Below are 24,019 nucleotides of genomic sequence, written 5' to 3'. Positions count from 1 at the left end.
ATATACCTGTGTCATAAGTGACCTGTGTCACTTATGACATCATATAATCTATGCCTCCCTCTAGGGGCTACACTTACATCTCAGAGGCAAATAATTGTACTTGTACTGCTATACAATTATTTGAAAACTTTAGTTACTAGTTACTTTGTAGATTTGGATTATTGCAAAACACTAACCACTTTGGCCCTTTATACATTTCTGCCATTTGAAAATAGCCGATCTACAAACTCACAATGGTAGCATGCACTGTGAGTTTGTATCTGCTATTTTCCAAAGATTTTTATACATTTGAAAACTTTGGCTTTGGATAAAAGCGCTATATAAATGCACCATTTACCATTTATATCGGCTGGCTTCAAGACCTATCCACTTATAGAAGAACTGTCTGCTCCTCTCCGTTTCTCTGTCTCTCCGTTTGTCTCTCCATCTCTCCATCCCTCCTTCTCTCTGTCTCTCTGTCTCTTCGTCTCTCTCTGCCTCTCTCTCTCTCTGTCTCTCTCTCTCTCTCGTTCCCTCCACACAGACAATCTCTGCCTACAGGGCGGGTTGATATTATAGACAACTTTATCATCGGAGATGACGTAACGATTATGTCATCTTATGTCACCCTTAGCACTGCCTGTGTCCTATTTATGCCCATGTATGGAGTTCCATGTTAGCCATTCCCAAATATGGAGTCCAGGAGGCCAGTCTATGACATCAGTACTATAACATCATATTAATGACATCAGATCTGACTGATGTCCCACCAAGCCCCCAGAACCCCAGTGGTTGGATTGAAGCGAATTGGACATGCTGGCCATTCATAGGTACTGCAGCTTAAAACGGCTGGGGCCACTGTACATGAACGAGCGAAAACGGTTTCGACCAATGGGCTCGACTCACGAGCTTGCACACAAGCTTGCGCACAGGGCTGCGCACCTCTGTGACGCAAAACGCGTCACTTCTGTGACGCAAAACGTGTCACAGTGGCCCCAAATAGGCTAAGCCCATCACACTTTCCAACCCGGAAGAAGGGGTGAATTCGCCTCATGCGCCAGGTGAGCAACTCAATGCAAGTGGATGGGAGGGGATATCCGGTGCCCTCTCTATTATTTTTAACTCTATGTGTCCCCCTGTACGTCACTCCCTCAAGCCCCCGGTGATACGCATGATGATTCAGACCGGTCAGACGGTTCTCAAGATATACGAGGACACACAGACAGACACACGGACAGACACACAGAATCTCTTCCGTGTTATATAGATAACAAGACCAGGAGACCTGGTTCTGCCAGACCCAGAATAAATTCCCTTTTATGCCCATGTATGGACGAAAGGGGGACGAAATTCAGAGGTCCCTTTTATGCCCATGTATGGACGAAAGGGGGACGAAAAAAAGACAGACTTTTATGCCCATGTATGGACGAAAGGGGGACAAAGCCTCATGTAGGCCGACCCCTTGGGTCTGGCAACAAAAACAAAGCCTCATGTAGGCCGACCCCTTGGGTCTGGCAACAACAAAGAGGGACAGACCGACCGACCGACCGACCGACAAAGCCTCATGTAGGCCGACCCCTTGGGTCTGGCAATGATAAACTAGGCCGATGCCGGGTGGGAACACATGCCCCCCGGTTATGCAATACCTGTTGTACCCGTCATACTTCTCAGAGTACCAGTTGTACCCCTCTGTCTGTCTGTGCCCCTTTTATGCCCATATATGGAGATCTCTGTATGTCAGTTTCGGAGCGTTAGAACCTTCACGCCATATTAGGGCATCAGCTTCCCTGATTGGCCAAGCTTCATGTGGTATTATACAATATAAAGTGGTAGTCCACCAATGTCTTCAAATTATTCTGGTTGCAACAGAAATAACAAGCCTGATACTGAACTGAATTGCATGTGCGTTTCCCCCGTAACTGTCAGGAACGAACCCCTAAAGATCTTTTACAGAGTGAGATTCAATTCAAAATCACTTTGATCCACAGTGGTGCTGGTGAGTGAAATGTTTGGCCAGATGAATTCTGTAAAAGGAGCATCGAGGACGTTCTGCCATGCAGCCGTGGTGGTGGGGAACAAGGTCTACTCCTTTGGAGGGACACAGGGGTATGGAGCTCTGTCCTCGGGTCAGATTGATGTGCACATCTTGCACACTGATAAAGACTATTTCTGCTGGGAGACATTGCCCCCAGGGATTGTTAACAGTGAACAGCCTGAGGTTCCCACTAAGCGCCTCCAACTCACGGCTGTGCTCATAGAAAACACCATCTACCTGTGGGGGGGGTATAAATACGGTGGAGAGAAATCTGGGACGGAGGAATGCAACCAACTGTGGGGATTTGATGTCAACACTCACACATGGTTAAAGCCTCAGACTTCTGGGGATGTTCTAAAGGTGATGTGTTGCCATTCTGCCTGTGCCCTGGATAAGGTCATGTATATCTATGGAATTTGGGAGGAGTGGCAAAAAGACTATTCCTCCATTGCACATATTACGATCTACAAGTTGGACATCGCCACAATGATTTGTACTTTAATTAAAGCCAAAGGCGACCAACCACCTGTTTCAATAAGCCACTCTGCCACCATGATCGGGACAAAGATGTTTGTATTCGGGGGCTCCTCGAGGGGCGAGGACGGAAACGGCTGGTACAGCGACATCACAGTGTTTGACACAGAGACCAACGACTGGAAGAGCATTCCTGTACCTGAAGATGAACAAGTTCCCACAGGACGTGATGTACATTCAGCCTTTGCCTACAAAGGAGAGCTGTACATATTTGGTGGCAGGAACTACGAAGAAGAAGAGTTACAGTTATTCAATGATCTGTGGAAATTCAATCCAGAGACCTCCTCCTGGAAGAGGTTTGAGCCCAAGGGGAATGGCCCATGTGTGAGAGAGGGGATGTGCTGTTGCATGGTGGGAGGTCGTATCATCTTCTTTGGAGGAATTGAAAAGTCAAAGGATGTTAATGATGATGTTAATGACCAGGTTTCATTATCATCATCCAAAGAGGATGATGATGACCTGTGTTTCTTAGATTTGGAGGCCAGGTTTGACAACGCCTTGCAATTTGCGAGCTTGCGAGCAAGATCTTGGAAAGAACACCAGCCGCACAGCTTCATCACATCTCCAACCACAAGCTCTATGAACCTCTCCAATTTGTCAACAGAGCCCACCACAGCACGGAGACCCCGTCCAATCTGCCAACAGATTGAACCATCTCACTGCTACTGACTCAGGCTAGCGTGGTTCTTCTTGGTCTCTGCATTCCATCCTCCTCAAGCACCCACCTCAGACTCACCGGATCCGTTCTCATGGTTCAACTCATACTCATCCAACAGGCAACAGTTTGACTCCATCAATGGATACAGCTCCCACGTGCCACAAGGTTCTGTACTTAGTCCCCTCCTTTTCACCATTTACATGATCCTCCACCATGGTCTAAATTTCCATTGCTATGCTGTTGACACCCAGCTGTATCTCTCAGCACTACACCAGCCATGTGCTCCCTCCACAGTCCATTGTAAACTGCCTACTTGGAATAAAAACCTGGATGACCATCCTTTTTTCACCAGACTGACTGAAGGACGCTTCTGTGAACAATGTCAACTGGCACTGGTTTCTCATCCGGTAATCTGGGGTCTACTCGTGGCGCCCTGAGTAAAGCTATCAGGAGGTTGAAAGATGGCTTTCACTGCAAAGATGGAAGACCAGTTCAACAGCGGTGACATCAGGGGCACGTGGCAGGCAGTACACACCTTGACGGACGGCAAAGCAAAAACAGAAGTGAAGTGAACCCGCATGTGTCCCTCCTAAACAAACTGAACATCTACCGCTGGTTCGAGACCAGTTCCATCTGCGGCATCCAACCGGGGTCATCAGCGACTGAGAGCACTTACATAAACCAGACAGCCAGAGACCTATAGCTACACCCAAACGACTGGATACTAGACTATCTGACAGATCGACGCCATGTGGTGAGAATGGGCAGCATCACATCTGATCTTTGTAAGAGAATTGATAGAAATAGAGCTTTCAGTCATTTGCTACAGTATGTATTGAAAAGAGGATCAGAGAAAACACAGTATTGTTAAAAAAAATGATTTGTGTAAGATATAATAATAGAAGGGTTTGTCTGTAAAATAAAATGGAGAACCTAAGTATCGTGATTCTAATCATACCGTGAGTTGAGTGAATGTTACATGCCTAATTATATATAATTTAACCATTAAGATCTGAAGCCGATTCTACAAATGTCTTCTGAATCCCAACAGTATTCTGAAAAAACGTATGTTTCTATATCAGTGGTGCTCAAACTTTTTCATGTCAAGGACCCCCAAAATTACATGTATTTGGCCACCGACCCCTATCTCAAAATATTTAGTTCCAGGGACCCGCCAGAAGCACAGATTCGAGTTAAAAATGTTCACTTTAAAACAATATAATATTCAAAGATTTGCACACATTTTCACGATTTTTCAAAAATAGCAGATCTACAAGCTCGTAGCGCGGCACTCGGTGCCACGCTACGAGCTTGTAGATCTGCTATTCTTGAATAGCCAAATAGTAAAATAATGCTTTTTAGCTCAAATCAAAAAGTGACACAGATGCAGTTCCAGGTCTTAATGGGTTTAAAAACTGCGAAAATAGCCAATTTACAATCTCATTGTGAGCTTGTGGATTTGCTATTTTCACTATGTATATATTTTGTTTTTGAATAATTCTTCATGAATGTAATCAAGGCATAAGGCCAAACTAATAGAGCGTCGCAGTTCCCGCCCACTTCCTGTTTTTTTTGGTGCCGGAAGAAAAAACTCAATGCATTTTTCCATTGACATTTCCAAAAATATTTATATCTATTAATTTAAGCCTCGAATCAAGCCATCATGACATGACATGAATCATGACCATAAACGTTTGATTCTGTGATTTTTTTTTTGTTGAAAACGGCAAAACAAAGGGTATTTATTAAATATAGTATATCATATAATTAAATATAAAATAAAAAAAAATCACAGAAAAAAACGTTTTATGGTCATGATTCATGTCATCTCGTGATGGCTTGATTCGAGGCTTAAATTAATAGATATAAATATTTTTGGAAATGTCAATGGAAAAATGCATTGAGTTTTTTCTTCCGGCAAAAAAACAGGAAGTGGGCGGGAACTGCGACGCTCTATTGGGCTCTGAGCTGGGTGTGACTGCAGGTGCCCAATTAGCTCAGCACAGCAGCCATATTGGAAAAACGTTGGGCCCCTTCCAAAGATACTAATGAAGGCTCTGTTCCATTCTGGTCAAACACAGTCAGGGTGCTAATATTGTGCATGTTGGCTCACAGGAAACACTCTATTAGACCAGTGGGTCTCAGAGTGTGGTCCTGGGACAGGTGTGTAACACTGAGAGTGTACAAATAAGGGTACATTTGGTTCCACTTGTACTCTCTCAAAGTTTTGAGGGTCCTTGAAATTTAAACGTTTTAGAACCACTGTGCTACACTAAATGGACCAGAGCCTTCATTAGCATCATTGGTAATGCCTGTGAAGAAAGTAAGGAAGAGGCCCAATTTCTTTCCAATATGTCTGCTGTGCATAGAGCCTATTAGTTTGGACTCAGGCCAGGTGTGATTGCCTAAATCAGCCACCACCCACACCACACTGGTTTATTTCTACATAGATAGGCTTGCACTTTTGAATGTATTTTGATACATTCGCTATGATAATGTATTTTGTTTTTGTTGATTATTTACATTTCCAACTTGTATACATAGTCATGTTCATAGACAGAGATATGTATGAATAGAAAAATCTATAGTTATCAGTGAATGCATATAAATCAATGTAAATGCATGAAACTTTTAGCATTACCATAAAGTGACATCTCAACCGTTGGTAGAGGCCTATATTTGGAAAACTGTTGGGTCTGTTAAAAAAAAATGGATTGTTGTTACTATTGCCCCAAATAAATAAAAAATGCAAAGAAATAATTTTTCCAATGATTTTTTCTTGGGGTGACCTTTAAAGGGTTAAGTAAAGAAGTACGTTTTTCCACCACTGTGTTAATGATAATTATATGATTATGTGTTGTTTGGAGGTATATGGCTCCGCCTCCGGCCCTCGTGGGTTTGGGCCTATGCCTCTACCCACAAGGGGTCGTCGTGGCCGTGGAAATGAATTCCACAGGTCACAGAAGTGGCACTTCTGTGGTGAAAACAATAAACAAAAATGTACCCGAAGCTCAATGTATTTATGCGTTCATAAATAAGATGTTTAATTTATTTCTAAATAAACATGGCTTTGTGAACTAACTTTCTTTCCTAGGGCCTATCTTAATTTATTTTTATTTATTTTGTAATAAGCATGCCTACGTTGTGGTCTCTATGGATACAAATATATAATAATAATAATAATAATAATAATAATAATAATAATAATAATAATAATAATAATAATAATAATAAAGTGTGCTGGATTATACTAATTAAAAGCTAATTGAAAAAGATAAATTCGTTTTGGGAAAACTTTTTCACCACTGCATTTTTTCCCCTACTTATTAGATTTAATAAGACTTAATATTACTGCTATTTAATAAAAGTCTAATATTTATTTATTCGTTTATTTATTATTGCTTGTCATACTCATTTAGACATTTTTTTGTCTGTCTGTCTGTCTGTCTGTCTTTCTTTCTTTCTTTCTTTCTTCCCCCTTTTAATTCTATTCCAAATCATTCCACTTTTAGGTATAGGCTAGGTTAAAAAAAATCACTCCCTCTGTCTCTCTTTGCTTCATCTATCATTCCACAAGGACAAGAGTCAACAGCCAGCTTAACATAATGTAATCAATCACTATTGATCCGTGAATTCGTTTGACCAGCTTGGTTTGTTTTAGGTTACAATTTTGGCCAGATTGTATGGAAGGAAAACGAACTGGATGCTTCGTTTTTCGTTCAAACAGGTGTTGGTTTAATTCCGTGTTCATGAAGTTATCTCGGATATTAAAGCAGCGCCTTCTTTAAGTCTCACAAATTATAGTCCGTCGCTGTTCTCCTGTATAAAACCCTTCCCCCCTCCATGGTTCATGATCACTCCAAACCATTCATTAGAACAGTGATTTTGGGGGCACCATTTAAGGACTTATAAGAACTTTTTAATACCTCAAAAAGAAAGAAAAGAAAAACACCATTAGGCTACTGCATCAAAAGTAATCAACAAACTATAGGCTACTGTAAAAAGTGGTCAAACATTGGCCAAATTGTCAAATAATATAAGAAAGAGGCAAAAAAAATTGAAAATAGCCTCAGATCTACAAGCTCAGAACGCCTTGCAGGCATTGTGAGCTTAGTTGTAGATCTGCTATTTTCACAATATTTATCTGTGGAACCGAGTCAAACTAAATTGAATGCCTCAACTCCTACAATTTCAAGTGCTTTCATAGAGCTGGGTCTAAACGTGGAGAAATGGAAACGTAAAATGCTGGACCCCCTTGAAAAATTACACCTAAACATGATTGAGAAATGAATCTCCCTCCTCTCTCCCCCAATGCTCTCCCTTCAGGGCACCGTTTCCCAAATAGCGGCTCGGGACCCATGTTTGGGTCGCGGACACATTTTTATGGGTCGCGAGTATAGGAATACGTAGGCCTATCCCCCTTTTTTAAATTTCCTACATTAAAAAAAAACATATTTATTATTTCAAAAGATTTTAAAAAGTTGAAACAAAAAGAAAAACATTTCATGAATTAAAAACAATGCCAACATTTAAAAAGAAATACCTAAAAAAAAGAAAATCGAATAATTTACATAAATAAATTAAATGTAGCCTACTCACTCACTCCTGAAAATAGCCGATCTGCAAGCTCACAAGGTGGTGCAAAGTTTAAGTGACGCATGTGAGCTTGAGCTAAAAAGTTTGGGAACCACTGCTTCAGGGGACAATACTTTTTCTATGAACTGGCTGGATGTTTTGATTTTATGTTTTTAGGGATTTTTGCTTTATGTGTAACCTGCAGAATTGTGTCTGATATGTGTTTATGTTTGTGTTTATTTGTCTCTAGGGGACAATAAAGACACTGAACTGAATTATGTAGTTAAATAACCTTCCAACTCACTTTTGCAAATTAACCTATTGTTTTGGTTTATGGTGACTTGAAATATTATACTTTTACTCCACTACAATTATTTGACAACAACAGTTACTAGTTACTTTATATATTTTGATTATTATTACAAAACATACATTAACCACTTCAGCTCTATACTCTGTATATCTACAAGCTCACAATGATGCGATGCATTGTGAGCTTATAGATCTGCTATTTTCAAAAGATTTTTATACATTTGAAAACTTGTGAAATGAGACATTCTGCATAATGAGTACTTTCTAATGTTGGTACTTTAAGTACTTTTGATACCAATACTTTTACTTAAGTAAAAGTATTGATACTTTTACTTAAGTAAAAAGATGTGAGTACTTTTTCCAACACTGCTAAACAAGGAGATCAAGGGCAGGACATGATCCAGCCCAACAGTTATAGCACTTTGGACGTCTGGCCAACTCTCTCTGATCCCTCCTGACCCCCACCACCCACACACACACACACACACACACACACACACACACACACACACACACACACACACACACACACACCCCCACACACACACACACCCACACACACACCCACACCCACACCCACACCCACACCCACACTACCACACCCACACCCACACCCACACCCACACACACACACACACACACACACACACACACACACACACACACACACACACACACACACACACACACACACACACACACACACACCACCACCACCACCAGTCAGGACTGTAGATTCACTCCCCATTTTCCACCACAGTCTGAAAACTCACCTTTTCAGACTCTAGGGGTCCCCAAACATATAAATGTGGTGTCTCCATAGGACTCAAGCTTTCAAAAATACACTAGGAAGTATTTCAACACACAACATAAATGTATATGTTTATGTATTTATCAAGATTTATGATTCTTTTGAAAAACGTTTTTTTTTTAAAATTATTATCTGAATTTTGGGGGGGAAAATATCTTTAGCCTACAGCCTACACAGTATATAAAACATAAAAATCGTGAACCATAAAAATTGTTCCATGATCCCATATTGTTTGGGAAACACTGCTCTAACTCCTCACCCACCCGCTCTTATTTCTTTTTTATTATATAGTGTTGCCTAGATCTAGATGCTTATATGTTGGCTACTTGTGTTATTTAGACATAATTGCTTGTTCACAAAGGCTAGGTATGTTATTAAAGGTCAGGAGAGGAAAAGTCATGCATTTAAAATGGGATAAACAGCCCCAGAGTCAATGACAAATTAGATATTACAGTGACATTAGATTTCATGTTATTTAATAGCAGGTGCTGTTTGATGTTTAGGCTACCTAATTCAGTATATATATAGTGAGGTTTTTATAGCACTTACTTGTTTTCTTTTTACTTGACCATTTGCCCTGTCATTTGTTGACACTTTACTGTAATATATATGCACTTTGTAAATCAATTTCAATTCAAAGGACCTTTAGGCATGAGAAACATACGTTTACATTGCCAAAGCAAGAGTCAAAATATTATAAAAACAGTTTGTTAAATAAATACATAAATACAAATAGATACCTTAATTGTAAATGGACTAATAGCCTGTGATAGCTGTAAACAGCAACTTGGATAAGCTCTGCTAATTTTCTCTTTTTTGAATAATTGAATACTTTATTACGAGTTTTGCTTGGTCACTGATTGGTCACTCTCCACATATGACTGGTCACTCTCCACATATGGGCCCTTCCCTTTTATAGAAGATTCAATCAATCTGTATAATCTGTGAATCACGTGGACATAACAGAGGCAGCAGGGGTGGTCCTGCTGAAGATGCCAAATGGTCATTCGTATTGACCAACAGCACTGACCACCACAACATTGGAAAGGGGGCTTAAAAAGACGTCTCCTTGGGGGTCCCGATCGGTGAAACTGGACTAAATTTCGAGAGAGGGACCAAAAACATGGCAGAAGGTAAGGCTCATACATTTTGGACAGAAACTCAGTATTTTTGGGTTATTTTGTGAATGGATGGAGTCAAGTGACTCTAAGGGGGGGGGGTTGGGTTTCCTTGCATTGTCCTTTAGATTTTGGGGGATTCTTCAACAAATTCTACTGCAGTGACCCCCCACCCTCATTGTTTGGGGGGGAGGGGGGGGGTGGGTAGGTTCCCAGCCCCCTTTTGTTTATCTCGCTCTCCCGCTTTCCCTCTTGCAGGGTAGCTTCTGCCTTTTCAGAACATTTTGCATGAAAGTGTGGATCTGTGCGGATTACTTGGCGTGAGGGTGTAGGATACTGTAGCGTGGGGGCTCATTGTGACTCAAGGCAGAACCGAAGACATGGGCTCCGTTTCGAACCAGGAATTTCCAGGTTGAGTAGCAAACAAACTTAATGTATTCCTTAACCTTAGCGTCTTTTTTTTTTTTTTTTTAAGTTTCTAAATTGATCATCCTGAGCAGAACGCATTATTATTATTATCAGGGTAGAATGTGTAGCGCGTTCAAGCATTGTTTACAAACGAACATGACGTTAATTCACATGGATAAATAAACTACAGGTGCTTGAGGTTATTATTGTTTTTTAAGTCGTTGGAGCTACAAATAACACATTTAGATGCTGATCATTGTATCCGTTCATCAGATTAATTGGGCCTTTAATGAAATATCGCCTACATTCGTTGGCAGCCTATAGCTAAACCACCCATGCGTTTGTATGGTAGGCTAGTATGTCCGTGTTTGCTTATATGGATCGAAGAAAACTTTAAAAGTTTCTTCACCGAAAGTCCAAACGTTGAGCACAAGGTCGGATCGGATTCGGATCGCGCCCAAACCAATAGGCCTGCCGTTTCATTCAGAATCTGATGATCTCTTATAATGTGTGTGAAAAATGATTTACAGGAGTGTGTAAGACGGAGGAGGATGAGGGACCGAGCGCCGAGGAGGACTCTTCTCAGTCGTTCCACGGGCAAGGCGTGTGCAAGTGGTTCAACGTGCGCATGGGGTTCGGATTCCTCTCCATGACCAACCGAGAAGGAGCCCCCCTGGATGAACCGGTTGATGTCTTTGTCCATCAGGTATGGGGGGTTGGGGGGGGGCAATCTGTCTTGTCTGTCGGAAGATCCTAATTATAACGTTATTCAACCACTATCAAAATGGGAAACGATGATCAGATCAGCCCAGAGTAGTGCTGGGTGGGTGTTACTCTTCTCAGGGGCAACACGTGTTTTTCTAGGTCCCTCATGGTTGTTGTATGGATATGATGTAGGCCAGTGGTTCTCAAACTTTAAAGATTTCAAGGACCCCCCCTTAACTCAGTATACAAATGGTATACAAATTGAACCAAATGGATCCTGACGGGTCCATTTGGTTCCATTTGTATACTGTGTCAGAGTTACAGACTTATAAGGGTCAGTTTAGAACCCCCCCCCCCTAATAAGAGAACCCTGAGAGTCCCTGGACCCCCACTTTAAGAACCACTGATGTAGGAAAATTTAGCCTACTACATGTTCAATTCAGTCATAAGAGGGCATTTTGATTCCCCATCATAATAACAGGCAGGCAGCAAACACATTTCCTACTGTAGCCCTACACAGAATTCTCCTCATAGTCTTTTATGGAGTTATATATGACAGTATGATGAAATACAATGAATAGGGCCTGCATGTTTAACGTATGAAACAACCCATAGATTCTAATCTAGATTCTTCTCTAGAGGTTGGGTTCTGCGAAAGATGGGGTACATTGTGTTTGGCCTCATGTGCTTCCCCCTTCCCATCTTATAGTTGAACGGTAGCCCACATTCCCTATCTTTATTCAGTTTCAGTCATTCTTCTCCTCTTGCTTGACCAGTGGCCCTGGCCTGTGGAAAACTACTCAGTTCTTCCAGGTTTATCCAAAGCCTCCATTCACCTTTTTTTTTGCTAATGGGGGAGGGGAGACACTTCTCCATAGTTCCCATGTGTGAGTGAGTCCCTTCTATGGCTGCATGATAAGATAAAGGCGTTAGTCTGTGAATGAGAGGAACCCCCATTCATTCACCTCAGGTTCCTGTCATAAAGTGATTAAAGGCTCTTTGCTGTCTGCTAGTGTCTGCCTGGCACTGCATGTGTAAAGAGTTGGAAGAAGGGAGGGAGATTTGGGGTGTATCTTAAACCACTTCAAGCCATATATAGGCTACTCGTCGTCTTACAACAAATTGTGAAAATAGCCAGTGTACAAGCTCGCAACACAAGTGCTTGTATCTGTTATATTTTTGAAGTGTAGATTTGGTTGTTGTTGTAATTTTGGCCTAAAGTGTATCTTTACGCACACACTCACACACTCTCTCTCTCGCTCTCTTTTCCCTGATGTTGGTGCTTCCAAGTTGTAAAGGTGTTGTATCTTTCTCCAACTTGCATGGACTCCGCATGACCCAGGTTGGAAGTCAGACTGCAGTGACCGAGTCACTCTGATTTGTTTGTCCGTTTCCTCTTATGAGCTCCATGTTTAAGCTAGTGTTTGGTGATGCATATTTATATGTACGTTTTTCTGCTCCGTGATTGTGATTGAAAAGTATTTGAGAAACCGGAAGAAAATTGTGGTGACCTGCATTGCCGAACTAGGGTCGAGGTGACCAGGCCCGTGGATAGTAAGTCAGTGGAATCTTACTACTCTATTTTTTTTTAGGTTTGTTTCGGGATTCGTGATTGTTTTCCCCCGGTAAAGACGGTGAACCAAGAGATACTGTAGGAAAGGCAGGAGAAAGAGGAGGATAACATGCAGCAAAGAGCATGAGATCCGGGTCAGATTTGAACCGGGGCCAGCTGTAGGAAGGACTGTAGACTTCTTTGTGGGGTATGCTCTGGCTCTTACCATGAGCCACTGGGGCTACTTCAAAAGATGTCTTATGAATCAAGAATCCAAGTGTGTGTGTACAAGCAGCAAAATATTGATGGGAGCTGTTCCGCAGAATTGTGCTCTGGCACAGTTATGGGCATTTTAAGTCTTTATACATAAACACAAACAAGCAAATGCAGCAAGAGTGAACATTAGCAATGCAGCAACCTTTGGCCAACCTTTCTCAGTGCCAGACAGTGAAAACCACCTTTGCTTTTATGTCTTATTTTAGGCTGCCACATACTTCATGCCTGAAGGTGGTCTATGAACAAAAGCTTGCTATATAAAAAAATGAAAAATCAGATTTTTCACAGCTTTGAGTGTGTGGTGGCAATTTGGTTTCTCTCACCAGATACTCAATAGGATTGCACAATACACACCCCCATAACCCCCAATCTAGATTCCAGACCTCACAGCTAGACCAGAGAACTGAACACTGCTGTGCTGACAAATATTTTGTTTAACCACTTAAGCCCTGTACTTCGTCGTACGACAAATAAGCTAAAATAGCCGATCTACAAGCTCACAATGCATGGCTTTGCGATTTTATTGTAAGCTTGTAGATCAGCTATTTTCGCTATATAAAAAAAACACCAAAAGATATTTGAACATTTGCCCCAAATAGGGATACCAGGGTTAATGTGGTTGTCATTCCCTCCAACTGTGACCACGCTCGGCATTCCCTAAAAGTGGAGCGTGTCCAATGATTTCCTCCCCTATCTGTCACCACGCCCGCTGCCATCAGAAAAGATGGTAGCGCGTGTGTCAATGACAGATGTATGGGAGTTATGGCAACAGCAAGGCCCTGGCCCTAGGAGGAGAGGGGAAAAAAATGAGTGGCCGCGTGCCAGGGAACATTAACTCCCGGGGTCCACTGGCCTTTGTGCAGGTGGACAATAGAGCCATGCATCCCACTGGAGCACTCCCCTCGGCCGTGACCGAGCCCCTCTTTGTCCCCGCGGCAATCCTCCTATTGTCTCCTGCTGCCCTGTGATGTCTTTCTCGGCTTGCAGACCCTTTGTGGGAAAGCGCACAGTAGACCCCCGGTGTTGCTTCTTGCCTCACCACCGGGTTCTCCAGGTTTAATGTTATATATCTTGACCCCTCTACCTGTGTGTAAAACGTCTCTTTGCTGCGTGATGGTGGGCTAATGGGAGGAGACGCAGCTCTTATTGGGGGAGGGGGGGGGGGGTCACACATGTGAGAGGAAGCGGGTTAACGGTCACTGGGGCTAAAATGGCACAATGGAGTACTGAGCAGGGCCATGCTGCTGGGCAATGTTATGGATGACCAATTGCGTTCCCTTCTCTTGTGACTTTGCAGCAGATGCTGATCCTTCTCGTTTTGTTAATGAACGTCGGAGGCTTAGCGGGCCATGGCACTTTCATTTTCTCGCCACAGACGTTGGTGATGCTTTCCTAGTGGCACACAAAGGCCAAGAACTGTTAATATGAATGGCTGAGATTGATCAACGAGTCACTATTGACTGATGCATCTGAAGGGGAATGTGCCTTAACTAGATAGGTAGCCGAGTTGAATGCCACTGAGAGGGTTGGTAATATAATGCATTTGAGTCCAGGAATTTCTCGTAAGTAGAAAGAGTTGTAACTGATGCTTATTCAGCTGTTGCAAGTCAAGTTGGTCAAATGTCATAAAGATGACCGTTGACTTTCCTCAGAAGGAAATCCTTTTTCCTGACATGAACTTTAATGCTCTTATTTCGTCTGCTAGTGCTTAATGAAAAATGCACTGTGGAACCATATGAACTCACTTCCAGCCATACACAAAAGATAAATACGGGTGTGCATATGGAAAAAAAACAAGTTTCATTGATAATTTGCCTATCAACCGTTTGCTGCGTTTGTGGCAGTTGAACCTCACCTTACAAACAAGGGGCCTTTAGGGGAGGGAGGGGTTTCATGTGTTACAGAGTCGCTCTGTCTCTGGCTTTAATGCCCTAATGCACACCATACCTTCCTTCCACTCATTCCTCTCTCTGAAGTGGTTCCTTTTGTGTAAAGACCACTACCGTCTTGCAAGAAACATTTCCCAGGTCATCTCAGGTGAATGCAATGGAGGAAGCTTCTTGAATACCAGTCAAGCCTAATTTATGCTTCAGGAAAAATGTTGCATTGATTTGCACTCTTTCCAGCTGAAAAGACATGTTTGTTGTGCGATGTGTCACCACCACACTTTTACGCCAAAGCATTCACAGACAATGCCACAGTTGGTTAACTTCCCACTGTGTTGTAGCCATTCATCCAAAAAGCTGTGAAATTAAATGGCTGCCAATCGTTGAAACTGAAATGGTTTGGGCCAGTTATTATTTACCGCTCTCATCAAAGCGAGACGTCAATCATTTCGATCGAGAGTGTGCCTGCTATCTTACATGCCTCTCTTCTAAACAACAATCCGAGGAATGTCCAGCAGACCCCCAACCCCCCATCCTTTTCTAGCCCCCATCCCCTCTCACCCTGCCCCCCAAGCCATAGCGCTGCTATTCCTTGCATCCTGCAGTTTAGTAGTGGTGGTGGTCAGTGTGTTAGTGGAGCTTTGTGAGGTGGGTGGGAAGAGGGCTGGGAGGGGGGTGGGGTGGGGAAGGGGGGTGGTAGCAGTGCGGAATGCTGCTCTTCCAGAAGGGGGGATGGGTTGAAGGTTATATCCTTGTCAGGTTTACCACTCTCAAACACGGAGGAAGCACAGCGGCGGTATTGGGCAACCTGCACCATTGTGCAGGCCCAACGAGGACAATCTGTCTGACAGGGTGACAGCCAGCTTTGTAGTGTTTGTTTATTTATGAGGCGAGACTAAATGGTGACCGTAAAATAGCAAATGCCTGATAAGTGCTGTCCGGGCTCTGATGTTATCACTGGTGTTGAGATTCAGTTACTTTTGGGGGGGGGTTCTCGAGGGTCAAAGTCTCCCAGCGCTCGGTGCTGATTTGATCTCTGATGCTGTAAGATGATGTGGGCCTGATATTGCTTTTGACGTACGGCGTTCTATCAATCACACACAATAACTTGGTGAAGTGTGTGAAAGGGTTCCGAACTCATTGGTCTTCGTTCTGTGATGCTTCTCAAATGGATTTTTAGATTAGTCTTTCCACACACCCCAGCACAAGTGGACATTGCTTTTGGTATAACATGATGGTATGGACTGCATTTATATAGTGCCATCATGGCCCTCTCTCTGAAGCGCTAAGTGTTTTGCTCAAGGATACTGACAAGTAGCCAGGAGGAGAAGGGGATTGAACCAGGAACCTTGCAATTCCGAGATGGCCGCTCTACCTCCTGAAATAGTTCTGTTGCATGCATGAACACAACAATGGGTAGACGGACATTGGCATTTTATGCTTATCTAGGCCGGTGGTTTTCAACCATTTTCATATCGAGGTCCATTATTTATTCGGTATTTGAGCCATTTGATGAGATTTAGACTCTCAGACCCAAAACTTAGAATATTTTGTTGTTGTTGGATACGATTTTGTCCACAATTCCATGCTGTATTGATTTGGTACCATAGGAGAGATAACAGGCAAACGTTGATGAAAATAACAATTCTTTAATTAAGTAAATGCAGATGATTAACAATAATTTAACTCTTGAGAGCGTAAAGTTTAATTTTACGCTCTCAAGAGTTCTAAGAGATCTATAAGGGTCCATTTGGTTACCAGCGCCATCATTTAGCTGGATGGTCCCCAGACCCCACTGGTTGAGAACCACTGCACTAGGCCAATGCCTGTTGGGAACACCCCCGCTTATATGCAATACCTGTTGTACCTGTTGTCAGAGTACAGTCAGCCATGCCCCAATGGGAGTACAGGCCAGTCTATGACATCAGTACTATCATGTCATATTGATGACTATTTATGGAGAACTGCTGATCTGACCGCCTTCACACCAGGGCACCGCACTCCCTCTGGTCCTCAGTGATACGCAAGCCGAGTTTGAAGAAGATCGGTTGAGCGGTTCTCGAGATACGCCTAGGACCGATGAACACGCGCGCGTGCATGCATGCACACAGAGACTAGGCCAATGCACGTTGGGAAATGGGTTTCAATAGGCATTTTCTGGCCAGCCAACGTGGCTGACCAGATGCTATTTTGCCGGTCAAATGTTAAAATCTCCAGCCATAATGTAATATCCTATGTCCTGTGGCCATGCGTGTTTGTAGATGCTAATGCTATACGTGTGTCACGTGTACCACCCAACTGACAGCTACCTCATTACTGTAGCACATAGAGTACAGTGCTTCTTTCCACTACTTTATCACATGCACTGCCCTGTTCCATAGTTTCCTAAAGCATAATATAATAATCATGCAGGGGTGTCACTTGCTAAAGGGAACAGAAAGTTGTCAGGAAGGACCAGTGATATATCTTTAAGTTAAATCAATTAGCCTGGATCTGCTCATTTTGGTACGATACTCGACACCATCATACTACAGTATAAACCAACTACACAACTACTGGACATGTTTCGGGCTTTGCATCTCATTAAGCCTTAATGTAGTAGCCTATGATCAGCTTTTATGTTTACTTTTTCATAATCCTTTATTGTGTCGCCAAGTTTTGCCCCACCTTTATGCCCATATGGAGATCTTAATCGGTCGGCCATTTCTCGAGATACACGAAGGACAGATACACTCAAGGCGCAGAGATTTCGTGCATTGATGGATAGATTTCAGATGGTCAGTGTCGAGAGACGGGAAGCCCAAGGGCAGAAGGATCGAGGAAAGACAGGACAGGAACCCGGGTCCTCGCATTCACTAGGAGCACATGGTCTGTGCATTTAACTGGCTGAGCCACGAGGAACCCCCTGTGATAGGACTTTTAGATTTTCATTTAATCCCTAACCACTAACTAGTCTCTCATTTTCACTCTGTTGACACAACAATTCATGAACAAATCCTTCCCAATTCTTGTCCCGTTCAGAGTAAGCTGCACATGGAGGGTTTTCGAAGCCTGAAGGAAGGCGAGGCAGTCGAGTTCACCTTCAAGAAGTCGTCGAAGGGCCTGGAGTCACAGAGGGTCACGGGTCCAGAGGGCACCCACTGTGTAGGCAGCGAGAGGAGACCCAAAGGCAAAAACGTCCAGAAACGACGCTCTAAAGGAGATCGGTAAGTGCGATACCCCTTTACCTGTGGTCTAAACAGGGGGAAAGCATGCATTCATAAGTGTGTCTACCACGCAATGTAATGTGCTACAGGTTTTGCAATACAATAGATTCTATTCTAAAGATGGTGCCACAATGTAACAGTACAGGGGTGTGACATAATAATTCCAATTCAGAGGGGGCAGGTCAGGCCTCTCCTGCTTTATATCACATTGATGCATTTATAGGTAAAAAAACAACAACACATTTACATGATCAACGTAATCAATGATTCGCAGCGGCCCTGCATATGACAGTATAGCGATGCTTCGCTCATCAATGTTTCTCATGTAAACATGATGGTAGCACCATCAAAATAAAGATGACATATAATGATCACCTTGATCAATGATCAACTTGATCACCAGTAGCACAAACCCTGTGAAAGTTGTGTATGGTCTGTGATGATAAACCATGCACCACGCTGAAGCCTGATGTATAAATCTTTCCATTGTATCTGAGACCTACACTCTTTTTGAAACGCTCTGAACCTTGTAGGTTACATGTCAACTATATACTATATACTATAGTAGTAGACTCCTGTTACTGAACAAGCACTCTATAGCAATGAGTAACATCAGAATATAGAGCAATTTTACACTTATTTTAACAAAAGAATGTAACTTACTCTACGATTTTTAATTTACACTGTGAAAGAAAGGATTAGTGTATTTTTACATAGCCTCTGTGGCCTTCTTTCTAATGTCTACTTTCACTCCTACGTGTCGTCCATGGATGCACTTTATCAATACTAGATGGTATTTCGCAAAGAAGCAAACCTACAAACTCTCAAAGTAATCCATATGAAAACACAAAGTATGTCTTAGTATGTTACATTGAGTTGGTCCTGTGGCCCAAGAACTGTCAACCGTTATGCCAGGACCGAACAGATGGAGTGGTCATTTTCTTCTACAGATCATCTTTATTTTCATTGCAATTACAAGTTTGGTCTTAAAATTCATTCTAGGCACGATAAAATAACAAAAAAGTCTTACATTTAAGTTTTAACTTCATGACACCTGCACATACCCTGAACTGAAACACTCAACGTCATTCGACCATAAGGGATAGCTGAGAGGTCAGTCTATAGCGTCTTTTATCCACAAATGCCCCATGTTGGATCAGATGTGCAGCAGTGTTTTAGGTCCCCAACCCCCCCAACCCTGGTTCTAGCTGGGGTCACACCAGCAGGTTTGACGTATGACCTGGATCAATAACTGTTTAAATCTGTAGGCCCCTGGTGGATTCACACCCACTGGTTCTCTTCTCCTCCAAAAGCTCTCCCCACCAACAAGCTTTGTTGCTCCAAACCTTGTCCAGTGGTGAACCAGAGCAAAATGCACATCTATGTTCAAATAACATGACCATTAACCACTTAAACCCCATATTCTTGATTGTACATCAAGTAGCTAATCTACAAGCTTAGCGTTGCAATGTGACTGCCATTTTTGGCGAATGTTCGCCTATTATGACATGCCCGAAATAGGGACGCTATGGTTCTTGTGGTTAATATTGTTCGCCTATCTATCAAAATGGCTCCTCTTTCTGTAAATGTAATCAGGCCTAGAGTCAAAGACGTGTTGGTTTATTCCAACAGCTCTGATAGAATCAAATATGTATCATGTTGCTAGTGTACCAAACCATCTGCACCTCTTACTTTTGTATTTAGTATGAAGCAACCAAAACCTTCACTTGTCATTACTACAATACCACATAAGCCTACCTACCACGTGTGACAGTAGAAAGCCTACAACATGTCCATGCTGGTGCAGAAAATGTTGCTCCAATTATGTGTGATCTCATGTTTTGTCTTGAACTGAACTTTTTTTATGGGTCTCTTAGAGGTTAGAGCACGTTCACGAACGTAGGGTCCAAGGAAGCCTTTTGATTTTCCAAAAATATGCAGTCAGTGGTCAATGTGAAACGAGGCACGTTCTTTTTCCACATATTGGAGACATGTTTCTTTTTGTTCTTTTAAAGATACAAGCTGAGTGTGGGGGTTGGGGGCATGATGTGTGGGGCATGGTTTTGGGCCATTCTTTGGTTATCAATATAGCGCGGGGTTAGAGGTGTATCAACTTCGCCCCCCTGTCAGTTGTGATTAGAGCCAGAGAGTAGTCGTGTGAGAGCAGAGATCATTACCGCCTCAAAGAGTCCTGGGAGGCCCTCTGAGGCTCAATACCTCTCCCCTCTGGCATATTACACTTTGCAAAGGAGAATAGTGTCTTTTAGGTTGTTTGTTTTTTCAATGTTGCAATTTTGTCGTGATTTTTAGGTGGTGTTTGTATTTTTTCATGGCTAAAGATATGTTCAAGACAGCCTTTTGGAAGCAGTAGGAACAGATACAGTTTTAGTCTGACATAGAATGTGTGTCTTGTGTTCCTGGCACCAGTGAGCCACTGTTTCTACATTTCGTAGACCACCTTAGTGTGTGTGTGTGTATATATGATGCAGGGAAGGGGAAAAGAGCTCCTGTCCGTTTAATTGATAACAGATGCAGGAGCCCAGGCAAAGGAGGGGGGGGGGGGGGGTGAAAGGTCAGTGTTGTCATGGCAACCATATATGAGTAAATGCAAGAGAGGATTGGGGGCTGGGATGGGGTTGGAGGGGTTAGCGGACCTAAGGGGGGGGTGGGGTCAGGGTTCAGAGGTCATTACTGCAGATTTTTTAGAACAAAGGAGCACTTCCCCTTTCCTGCGCTCGCTCCCTGATCGATGCAGATGTAGGGAGCTTCTGCTGTGATGGTATAGACCTTGACGCCAGCCCCAAACGGCCACTGGTATACAAAGACCAACAGACTGACCCATCCTCGGCAGCCGCCTTGTCAATGCCTCATCTGCTGCTACAATAGTGTAAGGGGTTCCGCAGTGGCACTGACTGACCGCCCCCACGCCCACTGCCCATCTGTCTTTCGCCGCCGCACGCGTGGCCTTTCTATAGTCCATGTTTGAACAGAGGTGTTTGATGGAACCCCCGATGGCTGCCATTGACCCTCTCGCTGTGTCCACTACTTTGGTTCAATGCAGATGAAATGGATCTATTACTGTGGTACAATGGAGCGAAATGGGAGGCAGGAAAGACAAATGGGGCGATCTTAAACTGAAAGCTGAAGATGATATAGGACAGGATGTGAAGATCACGCCAAGCCTCTTGCAATGTTGAAGCCCCTCCAAAACATGAGTGTCAAGTCCCGCTTGAATTCTGCATTGCACTTGCTGATCAATAATGTTTCATATCTATGAGTTCTCAAGGCTAACCACTGTTTGAAAAAAAAGTTACTGTTGTATTGCAACTATACGTAGTGGGTAATCAGATTTCACAACATCTGCATAGATTTGATGCAACTAAAAAGCCTTAGACTCTGATGTATCAATGTGCTACACTAGCTAGTGTGACCTGGAATGCCCTTGCAAGACCATGACTAAAAGTTGGAGCTTCAATGCAGACCAAGTAGAATATTGCCATCTAGTGGCTAACTGGAGGAGCAGCAAATATTAATTTGTACCACAATTGGATATAGTAAAAAGGATTGATCCTTTCATGTGTTGTATATTCAAAAGCTTTTATTCAGTTTTCATCAATCTACATCAAGTAGAGCAGTAATCACAACAGGAAGGCAATTATCAAATTCAATATCAAATGAAAACTACAGCAATAATGGTAATAACCCACCCACCCCCTGAGACACTGGCCAAATTCACACTTAGAAACAAAAAAACTAAAATAAAAAAACACAGTAGATATGTCAAACAGAACTAAAATGCAGATTATTGTAATCTTTCATGTGTTGTAATACAATGCTCTCTCATCCTGTAGGTGCTACAACTGTGGGGGCCTCGACCACCATGCCAAAGAGTGCAAGTTGCCTCCTCAGCCCAAGAAGTGCCATTTCTGCCAGAGCATTGACCACATGGTCGCCAACTGCCCAATCAAAGCACAGCAGTCCTCGCCAGGTTCTCAGGGAAAACCCTCCTCCTTGAAAGGGGACGGAGAGGAGGAGCAGAGCCACGCTGCCCCGCCTCCCGACGCCTCTGATTAAACAGGGAAACGTACCACCGGTAAGCCAGGTGCCAGGAACACAGATGGCAATCAATCTGCTTTACTGGAGAGACGGGGGGTGGGGGGAAGACCAAGTTCCCCTTTCACCTGCTGAAGCTGCTTTTGGAACTACCTCAGGTTGAAAAAAGAAAAAAAAATCTTAACGCTGATGAAGAATGTTGCTGAAGTTATTGTTTTCTTTTTGGTGTAACACTCAGGAATGTTCAGGAACAGAAAATACTGCTGTATTATTGCACTCAGGAAGTATTTTAAATGTTTTAGTCACTGCTGTTGATTGAGGGTTTAAGATTGTAAGAAATTATGCCATATGACAGATTATTATTTTTTCTGTATTTTCTTTTGTGTAATACTGTGCCTGTCTTGGACTCTATTGATACATACATATATCTCTCGGAGTCAATCGTGTTGAATATATCGCTACGCTTTTGCTGCCTTACCATTCTTTTTTTTCTTTTTTCTTTTGTCTCTTTCCTGATTGTTACACCTCACTATCCGACAAGGCAGAGATATGACAGTACCTCTGTAATGAATGTTCGTTTGCATATCGCGTATGGGAAACGGGTGGGAACATGAAGTGCACGTGGGGCGGGGGTTGAGGGTATAATAGCTATAGGCAATGTATTGGTATCTGCCAATGTTGCAAGTGACCATCCAGATTTCCTGGGGCCAAATGAATGTCAGACCAGAAGTCTTTGCCAACTTTTGGTTGAAGTTATTTGTGTCATTTTATTATTTGCGGGCCAGCATTTTGTTGGCTTTCTTATGATGCACGGCCTACCTCATTGGTGCATGTTTGGTTTGCTACTCGGCTTTTATGACGACCACTGATAGTAAACCGAATACTTTGCTCATAGTGCAGCTTTAGAGATTGTGATGTGAATTGGGATTAAATCAAATCCTTTTTGCGCTACAGTAGTTTTAAGTAGGCATGTGGATAGTAGTGATACAAAAATTGCAAAGAAGGTTTTTTTTTTCCTTCTGGAAACTGAAAATGTTGTGGCTCCTGAACAGGTACCAGTACCCAATTTGTACAAACTCAGAATCCAGGAGTTTGAAGTCACGCAATCTTTATTGGCTAAACGCCGTCCCAGATCCTTACCCTGACCTTAAATCCAATCGACAAATCATACCTAAACTTAACCACTTAAACCCTATACCTGGTTGATCACAGTCCCTCAGGGATACTAGTGACTTTTATGTTTTTGCTCTAAATTAAATATCTTCGCTGAAAATAGCCGATCTACATGCTCACAACGCGTGAGCTTGTAGATCTGCTATTTTCTGCCAGAAGTTTTTCCCAGAATACGGATGCTTGGGTTTAAGTGGTTAACCTAATGCCGAAGCACAACCATTTCAACGTACCTGAAGTTACGTCAGCTCTGTTTGACTCTGGAAGTTTGTGCAATGCATCGTGGGTATGTCACTGCCGGTTCAGGAGCCACCATCAACTGAATATACGAGCTAAACCAATGTAATGGCACTATGTTCTCATAGTTATTGCTGCTGTGTGAAATGCTGCCACTTTCTAAGTATTTAACATTAGGATTTGATAGAATTCCAAACTTAAGTGATACTATGCTATACTATACTATAGACATGTATGTCACCTCTAGTAAGATACTTGACATGGACTGAGTGAGTTACTGAGTGGTTCAGCTAGCTCTCCTCTTGATACTTGAATAAACTGAAGGCAGAATCAGACACAGTGTTGCTAGTGGGAAGGCGGGGTTTGTCTTTTCATCAAGTGTGGTCCATGACTAGGTAGACGTTTTAAAGGCATTTCATCCTTTCACCATAGTGGAGGGTACTAGGACAGGATCACCGGCCCTGTGCAGAGAAGCATGTAGAACTAGCTAGCTAATCAGCAATT

General features: G+C 42.7%; 1 protein-coding gene across 1 annotated transcript; it reads left to right on the top strand.

The window, feature by feature from the left end:
- Window positions 1-10,402: 10,402 nt before the first annotated feature.
- lin28aa (lin-28 homolog Aa) lies at window positions 10,403-22,129 on the top strand (the record flags this gene model as incomplete). The annotated part of the gene is made up of 4 exons (XM_080426472.1): window positions 10,403-10,433; window positions 10,961-11,136; window positions 17,871-18,055; window positions 21,907-22,129. The coding sequence occupies 4 exons, from the start codon at window positions 10,403-10,405 to the stop codon at window positions 22,127-22,129; spliced, it is 615 nt and encodes a 204-aa protein (XP_080282598.1).
- Between the last annotated feature and the right edge of the window lie 1,890 nt (window positions 22,130-24,019).

This window comes from Gymnoscopelus braueri, assembly GCF_963280865.1.
Source record: "Gymnoscopelus braueri genome assembly, chromosome: 4".
Lineage (NCBI taxonomy): Eukaryota > Metazoa > Chordata > Actinopteri > Myctophiformes > Myctophidae > Gymnoscopelus > Gymnoscopelus braueri.
Note: the sequence above shows the minus strand (reverse complement) of the source record. Positions and strands in the feature narration are given on the sequence as shown.